Raw genomic sequence first — 21129 nt, forward strand, 5'->3', positions numbered from 1 at the left:
CCAAGGTTGAACGGTCAATCTCTTGAAAGAGATAATTATTTGCCTTAAGATTTTTCAATTTTAAGGCGTCAATGTATAATCGTTGTTCATCCGTTGCGGTGTGCCCGACTGCGGTATTCCCATAGAGACGACTTACTAATACTCTTGTGATCTGAGAAAATTTTTCATCAACATGCTCAAATGATCGTAGTGACCATCAAAGAGAGGAATTGATGGTAATACAAAACTATCAGAGGCCATTTTGTTAAATAAAGAAGGGAAAAATTGTTGTTTTATCACTAATTAAACATGGCTCTGATAACACTATTGTGTGAGCAGAATATTAAAGTAAAGGAGATAATTTGGAAGGAATATGTCATGTTATTCATGGAGCAAAACAACCTCTTTAAATAGGCTACACAACTAACAAAACAAACAAAAAATATGCAACTTACTCCTAAAATCATGGAAAGCATAACAACTTAGATTAAAACAACAACTACCTATAGACTAGGTTCATAACAACTACTGAAAAAGTCTAATACAATTTGCTTTACCTCAAGCTTCAACAACTGCCCATGTTGACCAAAATAAATATGTTTTGAATGAGCAATTTTTTAGTTCAGATCAAACTACCTGTTCTGGTGTGTCTTTACCAACTGAAAGTCTTATATTTCCTAGGCAATCCATTATAGTCAAGAAGCAGTCGGTTTAGTTACATGATCATGTATAGTCCTACCAGCCTTTATCCCTTCTAGGTACTTATCCTATCTCTAATTGTCTTTCATATTCCCATTTCCCTTCTAATACTTATAAAAAACCATCGAAAATCGTACTTGGATTCAAGCTATGAATGAAGAGATTTCTGTATTGGTGTCAAATAACACTTGGTCAGTGGTTCCTCTACCCTCTAGAAATGTACCAATTGGGAGTAAGTGAATGTATCGAATCAAATATAAGGCAAATAATGAATTTGAGAGATTTAAAGCTCATCTCGTTACCAAAGGTTATATTAAAAGAGATGGGGTAGACTATTTTGAGTCTTTCTCTCCTGTAGAAAAGTCGATCACTGTGAAAACCATTCTTGTGTGAAAACCATTCTTGTTCTTACATCTATTTATCAATGGCCTCTTTTTTAAATGTATGTTTACAATGCATTCCTCCAAGGTGATCTGGTTGAAGAGATCTACATGACTTTGCCCGAGGGTTTTTGCAGCCAAAGGGAGACTAGGATGTACAAACTGCAAAAATCTTTGTGCATCAAGGCAATGTAACATGAAATTGACAAAAGCATCGTTGATGACATGGTATTCACAAAGCAAATTTGACTACTCATTGTTCACTAAATCACAAGGGAACAAGATTGTAATAATGCTCGTCTATGTAGATGATCTTTTGATTACAATAAATGAGAATGGTTTAGTTGAAGAGCTCATAGGTATATTGAACAAGAATTTCAAAATGAAGACCTTAGTGATCTGAGGTACTTTGTTGGATTAGAAGTACTGAGGTCGGAGAAAATAATAGTGTTAAACCAAAGAAAGTATGTTTTGGAACTGATTGAAGAAACTAGGTTATATGGAGAAAAGCTTGCTCCAACTCCTTTGGAGCGTAATAAAAGATCCAGTGGATGAGTTGCAGAAAGATAAGACAAGTTTTCAAAGATTGATTGGAAGGTTAATCTATCTTACTAATACCAGACCTGACATTGTTTGTTCATTTCAACTTCTAAGTTAGTTTATGCAGCAGCCAAAGAAATCTCACCTTGAAGTAGCTTTAAGGGTGATAAAATATGTTAAAGGAAATCTAGGGCATGGAATTATGTTAAGTGCAACAAGTCAGTGCTAGGTTCAAGCATATTGTTATTCAAATTGGACAGTCTACCCAATGACAAGGAGATCAGTGACAAGTTTTTGTATAAATTTAGGAGATTTATTGGTCTCTTGGAAGTCTAAGAAAAAAAAAATAATAGCAAGATCTTTAGCAAAGGTTGAATATCGTAACATGACTATAATTGTTTCAGAAATAGTTTGGCTGACAGGACTCTTGAATGAACTTGGTTTTAAAAGCTCAGAGCCTACAAAACTAATGTATGATAACAAATATGCTCTTCAAATAACAACAAATCCTATTTTCCATGAAAAAACAAAACACATTGAAATTGACTACCATTTTTTTTACAGAAAACTTAGGAAGGATTATTGAAGCAAGGCATGTGAAAACCACTTAGAAGCAAGTAGATACATCGACCAAGGGTTTGGGAATTCAACAAAACAATTACTTATTTTTCAAGTTGGGGTTAATTAATATTTTTAACCACTAACTTGAAGGGGAGTGTTACCTTACAATTATACAGTTAACTAGTTATTTATTGTACAATTAACTTTTAGTTAGAGCATGAACGTTTAGAGTGATTGTTTATAAATACATTGGCGTTGTAACATTACTTGATATAACTAAAAGTATGTGCATATTCTTCCATCAAATATTCTTTTTCAATGCTTACCTACTTTTTTCCCTTAGATATAAACAAATATATAATCTTAGTTCCCGACTATTATGTACATTGTGATGCAACGATTGTGGTAGTAAAAACATTTTGATTCAAGCTCTAAAAACTTTATGATTCATCTACTCGTACTAATGGTGGTAGCAAGATCATACTGAGAATTGTGTTTTAAAGAGAGTAATGATTATGGTGAAGAAGAAGAGGTTTTGAATAAATGTGGGAGTGAGCAAAGTCGACCATTGGTGGATTTATTTTAAAATTTTATTTGTTTCCATTTTATTCAAAATTTTTATGTTCTTAACATATGTATGTCCATGTTCAGAAATATTTTTAGATTTGAACTGAAGTCAATCATCGTTCTAGTTATTTTTGTAGGTAAACTATATGAATGATCCCCTTTATTTTTTGGTTGAGTGAATTTAGTCAATTTCAAAAATTGAGTACACTTGATCCCTTATGTTATTGATCCATTTGATTTTAATCCCTCAACCATCAACTCTCATCAATCCCTTAACATAAATGCTATATGGCAATTAAAAATTTAAAAAAACTTCATGTTTTATTCTTCTTATTCTTCTCCACGTTATGTTTTCTCCTCGAAGTTGTTTCTTCTTATTCTTACCATACTTTATGTATTAAACCACAAGCTGATATTACATTCATCTTTTGATATCCCCTTTTCTCTCCCAGATTTTATGTGGAGAGAAAAAATCTATTTTCAAAATAGAAGGTTGATTTTAATATCAAAAAGTGCATTTACAATTTATGATCCTACTGTTCCGAGGTGACTTAGAAATCTTATAAGCTTAAGCTTGAAAACACTCGAAGCTTATATGCGAAATCATGGCATCTGAATTACATGCACCAAGATTGTGTAAACAGAGAATTCTTGAGCATTAGAGGTAAAATTTCTTCACAATTTTTATTTACCATTTTGTTGAAGTTACATTTGATATTTTGTTTCCACGTGCAATAAGTCTTTTAAAACTTTGAAAATTCAGTAGGTTTTAACACTTATTTTCTTAAAATAAAAGATGGGACAACTGAAGCCTTATAAGCAAAGATGTACCTAGGAGAGCGGTTGGGCAGTCTCCCTCGTATATTTTAGATTTTTCTATGTATTTTTTTATGAAAAATATATTTTCGTCTTTTTGAAATTTTATATGTTCAATTTTTTCATTTAACTTAAAATCTTGTGTCTGTCCCTTCTTATATTTTAGATTTTTCTATGTATTTTTATGAAAAATATATTTTTGTCTTTTTGAAATTTTATAAGTTCAAGTTTGTCATCTAATTTAAAATATCGTGTCTATCCCTGCTTATGAGTTATATCCCATGCCATCCTTTTGTTGGATCATTCCTTAATAGGAGAGGTTCTAGAAAATTCTAGAGCTTTGTGAAGAAGTGTAGAATTTTCTAGAACATTCTGGAGAACTCTAGAGAAGTGTAGAACTCTCTAGAAGCTTGTGAAAAAGTGTGGAATCCTACGGAGATGTGTGGAACCTTATGGAAAACTATGGAAGAATATGGAAGGGAGTGTAATAGTGTAGAGTTTCTTTGAATGTGTGGAGCATTCTAGATAATTAACCTCTACCCTTGGATGTAAGTAATCTCCATCATTCATTGTGGAGGTAGAGAAGTATAAATAGGGTTGAGAAACTTCATTCTTAACTATCCAAAATCCAAAAAAACTAAGAGAGTCCACTTCTTAGAGTGACAAACTAGAGAGTTAGAGAGCCTCATTGAGATAAAAAAGAGATAACTTGGGAAGTCTTTATTTTCAAGCTTGAGTGAGCTACCAAGTGTGAGTCAAATTTTGTGAACACATCGTTGTAATCCTATAATTCTTTTGTATAGTGGAAGAATCTCCAAATTGGAGAATTATACTTTTGTGCTCTCTTTACTGTCCTTTAATTTATAAGTGTCTATCTTAACGTCACGAAGAAGGAAATATCGTTATTCCCAATAGTGGTATCAGATCCAGTTTCATCCATAACCGTAATTAGCTTGTGCAGTTCAAGATAGAGGATAGTGTCATTCATGATGGAGATATGTTCAAGCTCACAACCAATAACTACTCATATTGGAAGCCGATGATGGAGGACCACCTGTACTGCAAGGATTTGCATGATCCCATCATCTACAAAGAAAAGGTAGAAGGCAAAAGTGATGTTAAATGGGAGCTACTAAATCGGAATGTCGTTGCTATGATTCGTAAGTACATTGATAAAATCCTTTTTGAGCATGTTTCTACTTATACAAATGCTTATGAATTATGGATAAAGCTTGATTCCATGATTAAAAAGAATATCCCTCGTAACAAAGCCAATTTAGTTTGACGGTTGGTGAAATTAGAGTATAAGGATGGTCAAAGTATGATTGAGCACTTAAATAATTTCAAGGGGCTCGTAAATCAATTAACAAAAATTGAGATGATAATTGATGATGAGTTGCAAGCTTTTTTACTCCTTAGTTTATTACTGAAAAGTTGGGATACACTCGTTGTTACACTTAGTAATTCAGCTCTGGAAGGAAAGCTCACCATGGATACCGTTAGTGATAGCCTCTTCGGTGAAGAAGTAAGGAGAATGAAATGAGGTTAGTCTATTCATCCCGAAGCTAATATTATTGAGAATCGGGGTAAGAATGAAACTCATGGACGTAGCAAAAGTCGAGATCTGCATCAATCCTGAGATAGATCCAAGTCACGCCTGAAGATTACATGCTACTACTGTGGAAGGATGGGCCACAAGAACATGGAATGTTGATCCTTCAAGAGAGACCAGAAGCCCTTAATGTTAAGCCAGACCAAATCAGGCCAACGAATAAGTAAGAAAAGAATAATACTATTACCGTAGTATCAAAAGAAGATCTGATATATCTTGTTGATTAAGGTAATATCTTAAACATTACTTATGATGATAGCTCTTGGATTGTCGATTCTGATGCTTCCTTCCATGTTACTTCACATGGAAGTTTCTTCTTATCCTACCGAAGCGGTGACTTTGGTACGGTGCAAATGGGAAATCAAGATAGGAGCAAGATCATCGGGATATGAGACATCATCCTTACGATAATCACTGGATGCAAGTTTATCTTAAAAGATGTGAGACATGTTCCGGCCATGCGCCTCAATCTTATCTCTACTAGGAAGCTAGATGATGCTGGTATGATAAATTACTTTGGTGAAGGAAAGTGGAAGCTCACCAAAGGAAGCCTAATAATGGCTTGAGGAAAGAATGAATGGTCATCGTATGTGATAAAAGCTAAGCTCTGCAAAGGATAGGTAAACATCACTACTGAAGATGTGGAGATATGGTATAAATGGCTTGGGCACATCAGTGAGAAGGATCTTCACATGCTCGCTCAGTAACAACTTCTTTCTGATGTGAAAGGTAAACTATTTGACCCTTGTACTAACTGTTTAGTTGGAAAACAACATAGAGTTGTTTTCCAAAGATCTTCTCTACCCACAAGGAGAAAAACATCCTAGAACTTGTATATACCGACATATGTTCGATGTCTGAGAGATCAATTAGTGGTGCATTGTACTTTGTCACCTTTATTGATGACCATTCAAGGAAGGTGTGGGTGTACCTGTTAAAATCAAATGATCAAGTGCTTGACGCATTCAAAAAATTCCATGCCCTAGTGGAGCGTGAGACAGGACGGAAGATCAAGTGTGTACGATTTGACAATGAAGGTGAGTATAGAGATCATTTTGAAGCATATTGCAAGAAATATGACATTAGACTAGAGATGACTCCACCTAATACACCATAATTGAATGAACTAGCTAAGAGAATGAATAAAACTATTGAAAAAAGAGTTTGATGTGTGCTCTCTCATGCTAAGTTATCCAAATCATTTTGGGGAGAAGCTATAATGGTAGTGGTTGACATTGTCAACCTCACACCATCAGTTCCCTTGAACAGGGGCATCCTAGAAGAAGTTTGGATGGGCAAAAGGGCTTCATACAATCATCTCAAAGTATTTGGGTGCAAGGCATTTGTTCACATACCCAAAGATAATAGAGCCAAGTTTGACGCAAAGATGAAAAAATTCATCTACCTTTCTTCACCTAAGGATGAATGAGGTTATCGGCTTTGGGATCCAGTCAATAATAAGGTTGTCCGCAACAGAGATGTTGTATTCTTCGAGGACCAAACAATTGAAGATATCAAAAATTCAGAGAGGCCAAGATTGAGAAGCGACAAGAACATCGAACCTACTCCAGTTCGACGTAAGGATAATAATACACAAGAAAACAATGATACAGAAGATCATGAACCTATGTTAGAGCAATGCAACAAAGAGTCTCACGATGAACCAGTTCAGGAAGAGCCTCATTCTAACTCTCCAACAACACTAGAGCAGAGATGATCCTCAAGAGATAAAATACCATCCACTTGGTATAATACAAATGAGTATGTTATGCTCACTGATGAGGGGAGCCTTAAAGCTATAAAGAAGCAATTAGTGATAGTCATAAAGAATAGTGGAGAAGAGCCATGCAAGAAGAGACGCAATCCTTGTATGAGAATCATACTTATGAACTTGTGGAGCTACTAAAAAGGAGAAGAGCCTTGAAGAATAAGTGGGTGTATCAGATTAAGACTAAAGATAGCAGCTCAAAGCCTCACTATAAAGCTCGGTTGGTTGTCAAAAGATTCAGACAAGAAAAAGGTATAGACTTTGAATTAATATTCTCTCCTGTGGTAAAGATGTCATCCATCTGAATAGTCTTTGGCTTAGCAGCCATGTAAGATTTGGAGATTGAACAGCTCGATGTCAAGACGACGTTCCTACATGTCGATCTAGATGAAGAAATCTATATGGATCAACCTAAGGGATTCAAAGTTCAAGGCAAAGAAAATCTAGTGTGTCGTTTGACTAAGAGTTTATACGGGCTTAAGCAAGCACGAAGGCAATGTTACAAAAGGTTTGACTCTTTCATGGAAGAACATGATTTCAAGAAGACAAAAAGTGATCATTGTGTCTTCATAAAAATGTATGCAAGTGGCGACTTTCTCATACTTCTGCTCTATGTTGATGTCATGTTAATTATTGGATAAGATCGCATTAAGATAGTTGCTTTAAAGAAATAACTAAGCAAGATTTTTTACATGGAAGATTTGGGACCGGCTAAACAAATACTTGGGATAAGAATAACTCGTGATAGATCAAAGAGATTGTTATGTTTATCCCAAGAAAGATATATTGAGAAGGTGTTGGTAAGATTTAACATGCACAAATCAAAGTCGGTTAACGCACTTGCTAGATACTTCAAGTTGAGTTCAAAGCAGAGTCCCACAAGTGAGAACGAAATGGAGGAAATAAAGAAAATTTCATACTCATATATTGTAGCCAGTCTCATGTATGCAATGATATGCACAATACCAGATATTGCCTATAAAGTTGGAGTCGTGAGTCTCTTCTTGGCCAGCCCAGGGAATAAACATTGGGTTGCAGCCAAATGGATTCTCCGATATCTATGAGGAACTTCCAAAAGGTGTTTATGCTTTGGGAAAGGAAAACATGTGTTGGAAGGATACACAGATGCAGACTTGGTCAGTGATATTGATTCAAGAAAATCAACATCAGGATACATAACTACTTTTGCAGAGGGAGTTATCTCGTGGTAATCAAAGCTTCAAAAGTGTGTTGCATTGTCCACTACTGAGTCAGAGTACATCGCTACTGAAGCTTGCAAGGAGATGTTGTGGATGAAGAATTTGTTGTTGGAGCTAGGAATAGACCAAGAAAGGTATGTCTTAAAGTGAGACAATCAAAATGCAATTTATCTGGCAAAGAATTCAACATTTCATTCCTACACAAATCACATAGACACTAGATATCATTGAATCCGAGAAGTTCTCGAAGAAAAGCAAATATATCTTGACAAGGTTCATACAGATGAGAACTGGTCAGACATGATGACCAAAGTAATACCAAAAAAGAAGTTCGAAGATTGATGTTAAGGTGTCAGCATGCTACTACCTCCCAATTAAGTCGAGAGGGGGAGATTTGTTGGATCCCTCCTTAATTGGAGAGGTTCTAGAAAATTCTAGAGCTTTTGAAGAAGTGTAAAAATTTTTAGAATATTTCGGATAACTCTAGAGAAGTGTGGAACTCTCTAGAAGCTTGTGGAAGAGTGTGGAATCCTTTGGAGATGTGTGAAACCTTATGGAAGAGTATGAAAGAATATGGAAAGAAGTGGAAGAGTGTAGAACTTCTTAGAATGTGTAGAGCATTCTAAATAATTAACCTCCACCCTTAGATGTAAGTAATCTCTACCATTCATTGTGGAGGTGGAGTAGTATAAATAGGGGTATTAAACTTCATTCTTAACTATCCAAAAACACTAAGAAAGTCTACTTCTTAGAGTGAGAAACTAGAGAGCCTCTTTGAGAGAAAAAAATAGATAGCTTGGGAAGTCTTTATCCTCAAACTTGAGTGAGCTACCAAGTGTGAGTCAAATTTTGTTAACACATCCTTGTAATCCTACTATTCTTTTGTGTAGTGGAAGAATCTTCAAATTGGAGAATTATACTCTTATGCTCTTTTTACTATCATTTAATCTCTAATTGTCTATCTTAACTTCACGAAACGGGAAAGACTGTTATTCCCAACACCTTTTATATCATCTGTACTGGTAAATTGTCTCTCCTTTTTGCATTTAAATGATCATTTCGGTGAATAATTTGTGAGGGGGTTTTCATTTTATAATGCATGAGATGTTTTGTTTACTCAGAAGCCAAAAGGTCTAAGTAAATAACATGTTGGATAAAATAACAAGGCATGAGAGGCTTATGGGGAAGAAAACTATTGCAGGAATGGTTGTCAAGGAAAGATATGACAAAGCCAAACAACAACACATTTCAACGGTAATTCTAACACTTTATCTTTTGAAATGAAGATGAAAATCCAATAAATGGTGCATAACTACATATTTTTGGTTTCAAGAACAAAGATTGGGAAGTAATTCAATGACCTTGATGATTAAATGTAGGGTCAACGAATGTTTCTCTTATCAACCCCCCAAGCTTTCACAAGAGTGCTTTGAATTGTGTTCACCTAACACAAAAAGATCCTATCAGTCAGTAATTTAAGTTCGACGATCATTACAAAAACTCAGTTCAATATTTAAAAACATGTCGGACAGAAAAATCGAAAAAATGGAACAACTCTTGAGTGCGGGAAACGAGAAAAGTAACAGTGAGGGACTCAACGAAAGCCGGAAAATCACAACAAACGGAGGCCAGACCCGTGGCCGTGGCGGCGAAACCAACAACACCTTTTGTTAGAGACCTGATCAGGTCATGAGTGGTAGATTATTGCGTAGGGGCTTCTATTTTAACCAATGGGTGATGATTATTGTTGCGGTTAAAAGAAGCTATGGGAAATGAGGTACTCGATTATGGACGAGAATCGATGAGAAAATAAGGGAACTGAAGTAAGCCGTGAGGATTTCAGGCGATGTGAGCCAATTGTCTCATGTTGTCGGGGAGGGATAGAAGTTACACGTGGATTTTTTATTTTACACATGGATTTTTTATGAAGTTACATGTATTTTTTTATTTTTTGATTATCAACACAAATTTAATTAATAAATTAACAGAAATTAACAAATAAAGAATTTAAAATGAACACACTTAATGTTTGAATCAATGATCAAATTCAGATAGATAAAAAACAAAGGGGATTATTCATATAATTTACTATTTTTTTTATTAACGTTCTAGTTATTTTGGTTGGTGAACTGTGAGTACTTTCGGAAGCCTTCGCATAATCATATTCTAGCAATATCTCATCATTTTCTTCTCCTAAGGGTTCAGGATTAATAGAAATTTACCGCTTATGGGTCTTTAACAAATCATAATGACAAAATATAATACTAGTCTATCAATAACGGTGAGATGTAATGATAAAATATATTATAAAATTCATATTTGGATCTTAAAAATATAATTAAAAAATTACGAACTCCGAACATAGACCATAAAATAAATATAAACTATATAAAAAATTAAAATAGCATTCCTACTTATGCAAGACCCAATCAATTTGAGAATATACACTCGGATGTAAAAATAATCTATCTTCAACACAATTGTCTGTCACTTGAAAATTGGACTCCAACTACGTGATCTATATCTGATACTTGTCTAAGAACTCGAGTGGTGGCATCATTCCAAAAACTTTATGAACAATATAGATACAGTTATAATCGTTTCGCCTCACGGCGATAATACTATTCACGGGAACACCCAATTAGTAAGTGACATCTTCCAAAGTAATCATCACTTTACCACTAAAAAAATAGAAAGTGTGTGTCTCGGGCCTCCAACGTTCAATCAATATCGAAATCAACGTCAGATTCACCTTAAAACCATGCTGAAATATGGCTAGATACAGATTGAATGGCTGAAGATATATAATCATTCACTGATGCGGATCTCTCGATGTCATTCTGCGTTGACGAATGCCCCGTTCTTCTTTCTGAACGAGTTCAAACAACGAAATATGAACATTATCAAGGCGTAACATTTCTTGTCGGGACGACATTTTTTTGGAGTTTTTCAAAAACTACACTTTTTCTCATATTTTTTTCATAACAATGGATAGTAAAAATCTTAAACCTCAAACCCTTATTTATAACCCCACTCCCAACAGCTATAAGCGGATAGTTTTTTTCAAAAATCAGACCAAACTCGTCACGTCGAGGTGAAGATTTTCATGATAACTCTTAGCAACCGACCGTTTGTTGTTGCCCGTTGCCAACGTGTAGTTTTTTGAATTCAGTAAGGACTCGTCACTTCGAGGTGATGACTTCCATTATTTTTTTATTTTAAATTTTTTAAATAATTTTAATAAAAAAATAATTTCGTAAGAGGTGATGAGTCCTGTTAAATACATTAAAATAATTATTCACGTAAGGCCCACTCAATTTGACCTATAAAATAATATATCTAGTGAGGTGACGAGTTCTCCCTGTATTGTAACATTTGTAATATTTTACTAAATAAAAACATGTGCCCTATTGGGCCAAATAATTTCTTGGTTTGCCCTATTGGGCAAAAAAAACCCAAATATCACAACCCTAAGCCAGTTCTAATCCTTTAAGCCCGGCATGAGTACGAGATGAACCCTTTATATGAGTACTAGATCTGTAATATAACAAAACCCTAGAGGGCAAACCTGGAAACCAAGAAGTACCAACCATTTCCGACCACAATAAAATTTCACAAACCCTATTTCCCCCTTCTCTCAGCCCCCTCCCCCTCCCCCTCCCCGAATTGGAACCAATCCAAGTATCGTCCAATGACAACCCGCTTCAAGAAAAACCGCAAGAAGCGCGGCCACGTGAGCGCCGGCCACGGCCGTATCGGCAAGCACCGCAAGCATCCAGGTGGTCGAGGAAACGCCGGAGGCATGCATCACCACAGGATCCTCTTCGACAAGTACCACCCTGGGTATTTTGGGAAAGTCGGTATGAGGTACTTCCACAAGCTCCGCAACAAGTTCTACTGCCCCATCGTCAACATCGACAAACTCTGGTCTCTCGTCCCACAAGACGCCAAGGCAAAGGCCAACAAGGATTCGGCGCCGATGATCGACGTGACCCAATTCGGTTACTTTAAGGTCCTGGGAAAAGGTGTGTTGCCCGAGAATCAACCGATCGTGGTTAAGGCTAAGTTGGTGTCCAAGACTGCTGAGAAGAAGATCAAAGAGGCTGGTGGTGCTGTTGTTCTTACCGCCTAGGTTTGGATTTTTGCTTTTTTTGCTTTCGGATCTAAATGATATTTCTGCAATATTATGATATTGGACTTATTTTTTAAAATGAGATTTTACATTAGGGTTCTAAATTTTGCTTAAATTAATATATGTTGCTTATTTTCATGTGTTTCGATCTGCTGCATTTCCTTGATCTAGTTGTGTAATGCTCTTTAGTTCTACTTCACTTTGGTAGTCTCTGATTTGCATTATTCTTGACTAGGTCATAAACGAGGTATCTATACTATTCGAGTTCGATAAAAAAAAAGCCTTGAATCTGATTATGCAATTACTGAAATTGAGGCCGAGCAGCTTGAGTTATATCAGTCGAACTGAATTCAGGAACCATAATATCCAAGGCTCTCGAGCCTAACCAAACTTTTAAATTACTTATATATATCAAATTACATTTCTTTTGTTATATATTTATATATTGTAGATCACGAACGATCTTAATTGGAAAACGGAAAGCGGGTTTAATTGAATTTGAGTAACTCAGTTATATTTCGAGATGAGTTTGCCCTTGGAAATTGATGTTCGGTTGAGTTTGAGTTGTTTTTTGAGTTTTGAATTGAGCTCAACTTGTCACTATTCTTGCTAACCCTATTCTTGATTGTTCAATAGCTTTAGTCCATATACAGACATATCAAATTGAAGGATTGTCAACAAAAATATTTCGGCCAACGACTACTTTACTTGAGCTATCTCCAATGTAGGCATAAGATCACTTTCCGGAGTAACCTCCACATCTTGATTTGAAATACCCTGTGACGATTTCACACAAGGGGTTTTATCATCCGATGTAACAACTACCCGGAGTAACCTCCACATCTTGATTAGAAGGTTCCTTGTGACGACTTCACAGGGCTTTTATAATCCCATGTAACAACTTTTCGGCTCTCAATGCCGGATTCATAGCATTGGTTGCCTGCAGAGCTCAGCCTCCTTAGCTGCAATTACTTTACCTGGTTTACTACCCCTCGAAAAGGTTCTTGCAAAGGCAGAGCCAAGCACTTCCTCTGCTAACCAAAAGGATTCCACGGCTTTGGCCATAAAGTTGGTAGCTTCGCCAAAAGCCTTAGCAGCTTCCATATATTGGGCCACGCGAAAGTTCGGAAGAACACCAGAGTCAACGGTCCCATGGGGCACTCATCCAAGAGGAGCTGCAAACAATAACTTAAAGTGACAATCAAAGAAGGCTCCGCCGAGAGAAGGCAACAATGCGTGCACAAGATCTAAACGTAAGGATTGAGGTCTGTTATCCCAAATTCTCCTTAAATAATCAGATAAAGTAATCCATTCCACCACGGTACATACAGGCCACCGCACGTCCAAGTCTGGGATCTATTCAATGAATCAACATTATGACGTCCTCCCAAAATGACCTATTATTAAATGCCAATACTATTTTAACGAAAGTGTCTCTGGTCAAGACACTTTATAATATTTGTTCAATTAAGGGGACAATTGTTGTACCTCCTTTGCATCTCAAGGTCTCTAGAGAACCCTATAAGAGCATTTTCGAATCTCTCAAGGTCTCTAGAGAACCCTAGAAGAGCATATTTGAATATCTGGAGAAAGGACTTCAAATACCTGACATTTTTCAGGAAGTCGTCGTCTTTTAACATAATATCTGATAGATTCATATGATTAACTGACTTATTAGAGTTAAATCTAATGTGATCATATTCACTTAACATGTCAACTTACGAGTAGCCGTAATGACCATACAAATAATATCAACACTAAGACTTGATATAAAGCCTTCCGATCAAAACCTTGAGAAAAGATTGGAACCATCGTTCATCATCTACTTATGAAGATAGAAGTATTCGAGACCAGCCAACAACCGTACAACCACCTATATAACTCTCCATCCAAATCAAAGAAAATGAATCACCTAAAACTACTATAATCGTCTTGTTCCTATCAACAATTATTTGATATAATATTAGCAGAAGCTGCATCAGTATGTTGTTTTTGTGTTTGTATTTTTCCCTTAAAAATCCTCTTTCATGGTTTAGATTGTTGGTTTCTCAACTCATCGTTTGTATTTCTTCTTCGCGTTTGTACTTTTTTCCAAGTCCTATTAGTGTTATTACTTGTAATTGAAAGTAATAATAGAGAAAAAGAAGATTGAAGAAATTTTGGGTATTATTGTTTATCCATATTTTTCCATGATGATTAGTGACTGCAATTTTAGGTTTTGCCCAGGCTGAGTTTTGTATTTTGTAATTTTTTCTTTCATTTTTTATTTATTCGGATTATAGATTTATATATATAAATTCAGGATAAGTAAAACAATTTAATTATCTAAAATATGTCAGAATCAAATGAATTACTCCAGTTGAAATTGGAACAAACTCCACATGCATATATTATATATAACTTGTTCATTTTCACTCATTATTTTCTAACACTTTCTTCCCTTTCTCGTCAATGTCACCTCTCCATTTCTTTATCCTCTCCCCCGCAATTGAAGCCTGCAATGACATATACATACACACGCATGTATATAACTCAAGTTAGATAGATAGATAGATATATATGTGCGGTTGTGTGTTCAAGAGAATTCTTACCTCTGTGTTCCAATTGGTTTTGTAAATCATTCCAAATAACACACAAGTTTGCACTACTGTTCCTAATAGCATGCCACACCAAATTCCCTGACAAAAATTAGGTTAAAAATAATTAAAAGAAAAATAATTGATAAATACTATTTAAATTTATAAAATTAAATTCAATTACAAATTTTAACGATAAGAATACTATAGGATTAGATATTGCATACCTTGACACCCATTTTTAGCCCGAAACCTAATGTAAGACCCAAAGGAACTCCAAAGAGATAATAACATGCAATGTTTATGTAAGCAACGGTAGCTTGCCATCCAGCTCCAATGGCCATTCCTGCATAACAAAAATAATAACTATACATAAATTTAAATAATGCGATCGAAATCCCATATATTGTGGATTTCTTAAAACCATAAAAGCCATCGAGCTTTATATATAGGGTTAGGATTCACTTATACAATGTAAAACTATTTAGTTTTACATAGATTTAAGACCGTGAGATGAGTGAAAATAGATAGCTGAGATTGACTATTTATTTTTTCCCCCAGTGAATATCTTCTCATTTTAAACCGTTAATCTCAACCATCTTTTTTCACTCATCTAACAATTCTAAATCTGTGTAAAACTTATATATATATATATATATATATATATATATATATATATATATATATATGATATACTTTTTTTATAGATACATATATAATATAATTTGAAAATATACAAAAGAATTAGTATAATATATATATTGGAATTCAAAGCTCAAACCTGAGAGTACAGGTTGAATATTGTTGATGACTATGCAAAGAGCCAATAGTGGAGTGAGTTGTATAACGAGATCTTGAACTCGTGAGTCATTTGAGAACAAGTAAGGATAACGATTCCTAAAGATGATGAGAACAAAGGAGATTACGACACCGATCATAAATGAAGATGTCACCGCCGCCACCAGTGCAAATTTAACTGTTCTTGGATGTCCAGCTCCCAGTTCATTTGAAACCCTAACACTGCCACATGCATTCATCCCATTATTATAAAATTTTAGTTTGCTCCATAATTGGTTATTTTTTATATGACTTTATAAGTAAACCAACATTATTGAGTTTCTAGTTTTAATGTTACCTTACAGCTGCATTCAACCCGATGGATATCATGACTGTCCATCCCAGTATGTTCATACTGCAAAATTCAGCATTCCAGACTTCTTAATTCTAATGATATATGAAAAAGTTTTTTTAATAGTTTGGATACTTAAGATATTATTTATTCAAATTTTCTTAATCAATTACTACTTTTAAATATAATTGTATAAATTCAAGATCGAACAACATTTATTTTTATCAGTAAAGTCATGGATTTATAATATAGGAAAAGTTAATACAAGAAGAATAGCATGTGTATGCGTCTGTACACATGTCCATACCATTGTCTGCTTCAAAAGTTGCCAGAATTCATTGCTGATTTTTCTAGCAAAATAATTGGGGAAAACAGTAACAGGTTTTGAAGTTACACAACGTCTAGTCATTGTCCCACATCTGCTAACAGCATTTATTCCTCGTTACTGAATCACCAACCTTCGTTTTATGCATTCAATTTTTGTACGATTATTATTGTCGTTTCTTTTATGTTTTTGAACTTTGTGACCGACAATGATAAGGGAAAGATTCGGCTTAACCTGTGCTTATAAACAAGGGTTAAAAAGATTATTTTTGAAAAGATTATAGGGTAAAGTACAAGTTTATTACTCCAACTATCATTCTTGTTTTGTTTTGGTCACTCAACTATTTTGTCACAAAATCATATCTAACGTTATTTTCTAGTTTCATTTTGGTCACCTACCGTTAAAAATTCATGGCGATGTTTATGTGTTATTATAAGATAATGTCATGTTATCATTGAATATTTTTTTAAATTTCACGGAGGGTGTCCAAAATGAAACGAAAATGTAACACTGGGCATGATTTTGAAAAAAAAAATACTTAGGTGATCAAAACAGAACAAAAAAGATTGTTGGGGGTACTAAATGTGTAATTTACCCAAGAATATATTACATTAATTTTTTAAAATTCAAAATAAATTATAAACATCTCTCTTTTTCTGTATTATGTTAACAAGTATTATTAGACATCAATTAATGTTTTCGGAAAAATAATAAAGTAGCAAATTAAATACAAAAGTAGTAAGTGTTGGATTAAGGAATCCTGAGATCTTGAATATTTTAATTTTTATATAGTTTAAATGTTTTTTAATAAATTTTTTATTATTACAAATTTAATACAATAATTCAGACATCATAATATATATATATATATATATATAATTTGTAAGAAATTATTTAAGGATCGAACGCATTTGCTATAGTAGATTAGAAAGTCGGTACGTACAATGATGAGTTCCTAATACACTATAACAAATGTCGTAGGACCTTAAATAATTTTTAGTAATTGTATTTCTTTATATTTTTTTACCCATAATATTTCTCTAATTTTACATTTTGAAACTTTGTAATTTCATACTTTCTAAAATTTGATATAATTTCTTAGGTTCATATCTCTATATAATATCTTATATTCGTCTTTAATCTATAGCAAGCTTTGAACATACAAATATAATTACTTAAATGAATTAAAAAAATGATTACTTAATAAGTATACTCTTTTGATCATTGATAAGTACACTCACCAGATAGATAATGCATCCACAGAAACTTCAGCGTCCTTCAGGTATCCCGCGAACAGAATCAATGCCATAAAATACCAAGTCTCTAGACTGCAAATGTTTTTGTTTTATTAAAAAAAATTGGCATATATATCAAAATTAATTTCTTATTAAAATGTAATTTGATACATAAAATTTCAGATATAATTATAATATAAAGTTTTATTTCTTTTATAAATATATAAATTTAATTTTGAGTAAAATTTATATATTTATAAAAGAAATAGCTATGAATACATGTATGTTGCAAGAATATAGTTATTCATATATAAAATAATGTCACTAAACGTAGCATAAGTGTTATGCTCGACTTACCATAGCATTACTGCTGAAGCTACAGACAATCTAACAAATCCCCATAAGTTCTGAAATGCCTTCCAAGAGAAACCGCTCCAAGCCCGACCACAAGTGCCACTAATTATGTACAAAAAATGAGACACGATTATGAAAATCCAAGACATATTCAAAACAATGGCTGCACCCACTAGGCCGTATCCCAGCCTCAAAATCAAGAGCCAACTAAATAAAAAGTGTAGAACCAATGCCACACCGGCTACCACCGCCATCACCATCATCTTGCTCTGCGCCTGTAAGAACTTCGCCATCGGAAAGTTAAACGCGTAAGCAAACAGTTGCGGTAGCATCCATATCGCGAACATTCCAGCGGCCTTTGATATGCTCTCCGTTTGGCCTATTAGCCTCAAAACCGGAGCTGCGAATATGTACAACAAGCTTAGGAGCAAAGCCGTTGAGTTGAGGATGATCCATGATCTTTGCATGTACACCCCTAGCATATCAACCTGACCTGCTCCAAATGCTTGGCCGCATAGAGTTTCCAGTGCGCTTCCCATACCTAGCTATTCGAGTTTAATCAAGTATTATTAGTAGCTAATTTAAGTAACTATATCATGGAGATTTAATTTACACTTACCATGATGCCGAAGGAGAAACCAGCGACGACGGAGTTCTCGACAGAGACGGCGGCGAGGGCCAGAGTACTAACTTGGCCGGAAAATACTTGAGTGATGGCTCCGAGTGAGTACCGGCAGACGGAAGTGAAGATGGCGGGACCAGCAAGAAACCAGAGTTTCTTGGACTCAATCAGGTATTCTCTGAAGAAGTCACGGACGCCATTGATAGGCGGGATGTCTTCGGTGCCGATAGTGAAGGTGGTCGACGAGGAGCGATTTGATGGTTTAGAATGTATCTGCCCCTGGTGGCGGCTGTCATCGTCGGCTAACGGAGGGGAAAGTAGGGATTGCCTGGAGTCATCCATAGGAGACGGTAAAGAGCAAGGGATAGAATATAATACAATCTATTGTCCAAAGCTACAGGTCAAAATATAAACGATATGCTTTCAAACAAGACGGATTTGGGTTGGTGGAGAGTGGAGACTATATGATATGTGTATATTAATGTATGGTCCAAGATTAATATGCGCATTATGCGACAGATATTTTAATAAATAAAAAAATTGTATGATACTATGAGGCGGCACTATGTATTTTCATCCTTAATTAATAAAAAACCATGATGAAAAGGTTGAAAAACATAAAATCCATTCCTAATATGTAATACCTCAAATTTTGACTAGTGACTAAAATATAATTTTAAAAGTGTGATGACTAAAGTATAAACTTAGAAAAGTTCAGGGACCAAAAATATAATTTTAAAAATTTGTATATTTTAGCCTGTAAATGAATAGTTTGGCCTAAAACAAGAATTTTCGTGAGAATCATATTTTCTGAACGATATTTGTGTTAAAGATATAAAGCGATAAAGTTCGGTATTGAAATCGAATAATCAGGTCAAATTGGAATTTTATAAAAATTTGAAGGATGTTATAAAATGGTTGGAAATGTTATTTCCATATTTTACATCAAAGAAATTTGACTCATAATGGTGTAATTTTTCAGATTTGGTTGAATATAGAAAATTTAGTGACTAAAATGTAATTTTCAAAAATTACATGTCAAAGTGAAAAGTCAAAATCAAATTTGTTCATCTTTGACCAAAGAATATTTTAATAGAAGATAATACAATGACATTTGATAAATTTCAAATTTCATTAATGGTATTTTTTTGTAATTTCTCACTGAAGAATTGGATTAAGTTAATAATAAATCAGCTCGAATTAAAAATAAATAAATCTTCAATAAGATAAAGGCAATTGAGGCGGACTCTTCATTTTCTCATATATTCCACTTTCTAATTAGTCCAAAATAAAAAAAAAATAGTTCTTTTATAGAGGTGGTTAGTTTTATTTTTTTTAATATTGAGAATTAAAATCAAAATTTATGATTGTAATCGTAAATTAAAAAACCAAGGTAAGGTTTTATTTTTATTTTTAATTTTACATGATTGATTTTTGGACTAAGTTGTGAAATAGAGAATTAATCTACATGAAATTCTCTATCATTTGGTACTAATATTTCATGTTGAAGATGCTTGTGTTGAGATTTATGGTTTATGTAGGATTTTTGGAACTTGAAGAATTGAAGAAGAATTATTTTTTAAGGTTTGAGATTAATTCTAAGACATGTATGATGATTAATTTGATGTGTACATATTTGTATACTATTTGGCCTAATTAGAGTTTTGGAAATGTTGAGATTTTGATGTAATTTGATGTTTTTATGGTTAGAATAGCATGAATTTAATCTAAGGAAGTTGATTGCATGCTTAAAATTGAAGGAAAAATTCACCTTATGTACATAGTGATTTTCGACCAAGTGGGGAAAAATTAGGGGAAAACATTGAAATATTGAATTTTATTTAGTAGGCTGATTTTGAATTTAAATATTGAGTTGGGGTTGAATTACAAGTTTACTAAATTAAGTGGTTGAAGTTGAAAAGTCTAAGAAAATTTAGGATGAAATTGCAAGCTTTTGAGTGTTTAAGTGTTGATTTGAATATTTTAATAAGGTGCTGAAAAATTTATGTGATTAATGTAAAATGGTCATAATGGTGAATGGGATTGAATAAGCATTTTGAGAAGTTTGAAAATTTCGATTGAAGTACGATTTAGTTTTGTATCGATTTTATTTTTATCGAATTTTATATTTAAGTTTAATATATATTAGTTTGATATTAACAAATAGCTTAAATATTTTATGATGTTATATGACGTTGTCAGACTACGCTAAATTTAGTGATCCAAGTAACTTTAAAGAGAAGGAAAGGATGTGGAATTTAGAAGATTATCGTGAAGAAAGTTCGATGATGAGGCAAATATAAGTGTATTTAATTTGTATTTATGTTATCGAACAAACATTGGATTGCGATGAACCAGTGACGAATTTACGTTAAGAATTGACTCTTAGTGTAATAGGAAGTGTGATTTGAGCCTACATGTTCATTTAGTGAACTAATAAATTAGTGAATAAGTTAAGGATGCAAGTTAGTGAAATCTGCCTAGAAAATTATATTCTGAACAGTAAGTTTAGAAAATTACCAGAAATTCAAAAAACAAATTGAAGGATGAATTTTATACTATTGGATTCTTATATCAGTCTCGTTTCGTTTAGAACAAACGACAACTGATTTTGAGGTGTATACAAAAATATATA

The 21129-nt window shown here is 33.9% G+C and overlaps 2 protein-coding genes across 3 annotated transcripts; one reads left to right on the plus strand and one right to left on the minus strand.

The window, feature by feature from the left end:
* Positions 1-2248: 2248 nt before the first annotated feature.
* Positions 2249-18922, minus strand: LOC120206478 (protein DETOXIFICATION 29-like). 2 transcript variants are annotated; one of them, XM_039206118.1, is made up of 9 exons: positions 18492-18922; positions 17876-18417; positions 17525-17611; positions 15965-16021; positions 15611-15849; positions 15057-15175; positions 14845-14931; positions 14676-14748; positions 2249-2264 (listed from the first exon to the last, which is right to left on the minus strand). In XM_039206118.1, the coding sequence occupies exons 1-9, from the start codon at positions 18834-18836 to the stop codon at positions 2257-2259; spliced, it is 1557 nt and encodes a 518-aa protein (XP_039062049.1). In that variant the 5' UTR covers positions 18837-18922; the 3' UTR covers positions 2249-2256. The 2 variants fall into 2 exon arrangements, with proteins under 2 accessions (XP_039062049.1, XP_039062048.1); XM_039206117.1 differs by lacking the exon at positions 2249-2264 and having other exon boundaries at positions 14575-14748.
* Positions 11749-12357, plus strand: LOC120206480 (60S ribosomal protein L27a-3-like). Its single transcript, XM_039206119.1, has one exon. The coding sequence runs from the start codon at positions 11813-11815 to the stop codon at positions 12251-12253; it is 441 nt and encodes a 146-aa protein (XP_039062050.1). The 5' UTR covers positions 11749-11812; the 3' UTR covers positions 12254-12357.
* Positions 18923-21129: the final 2207 nt, after the last annotated feature.

Source organism: Hibiscus syriacus, unplaced genomic scaffold (genome assembly GCF_006381635.1).
Source record: "Hibiscus syriacus cultivar Baekdansim isolate YM2019G1 unplaced genomic scaffold, ASM638163v2 tig00013808_pilon, whole genome shotgun sequence".
In the NCBI taxonomy this organism is placed as follows: domain Eukaryota; kingdom Viridiplantae; phylum Streptophyta; class Magnoliopsida; order Malvales; family Malvaceae; genus Hibiscus; species Hibiscus syriacus.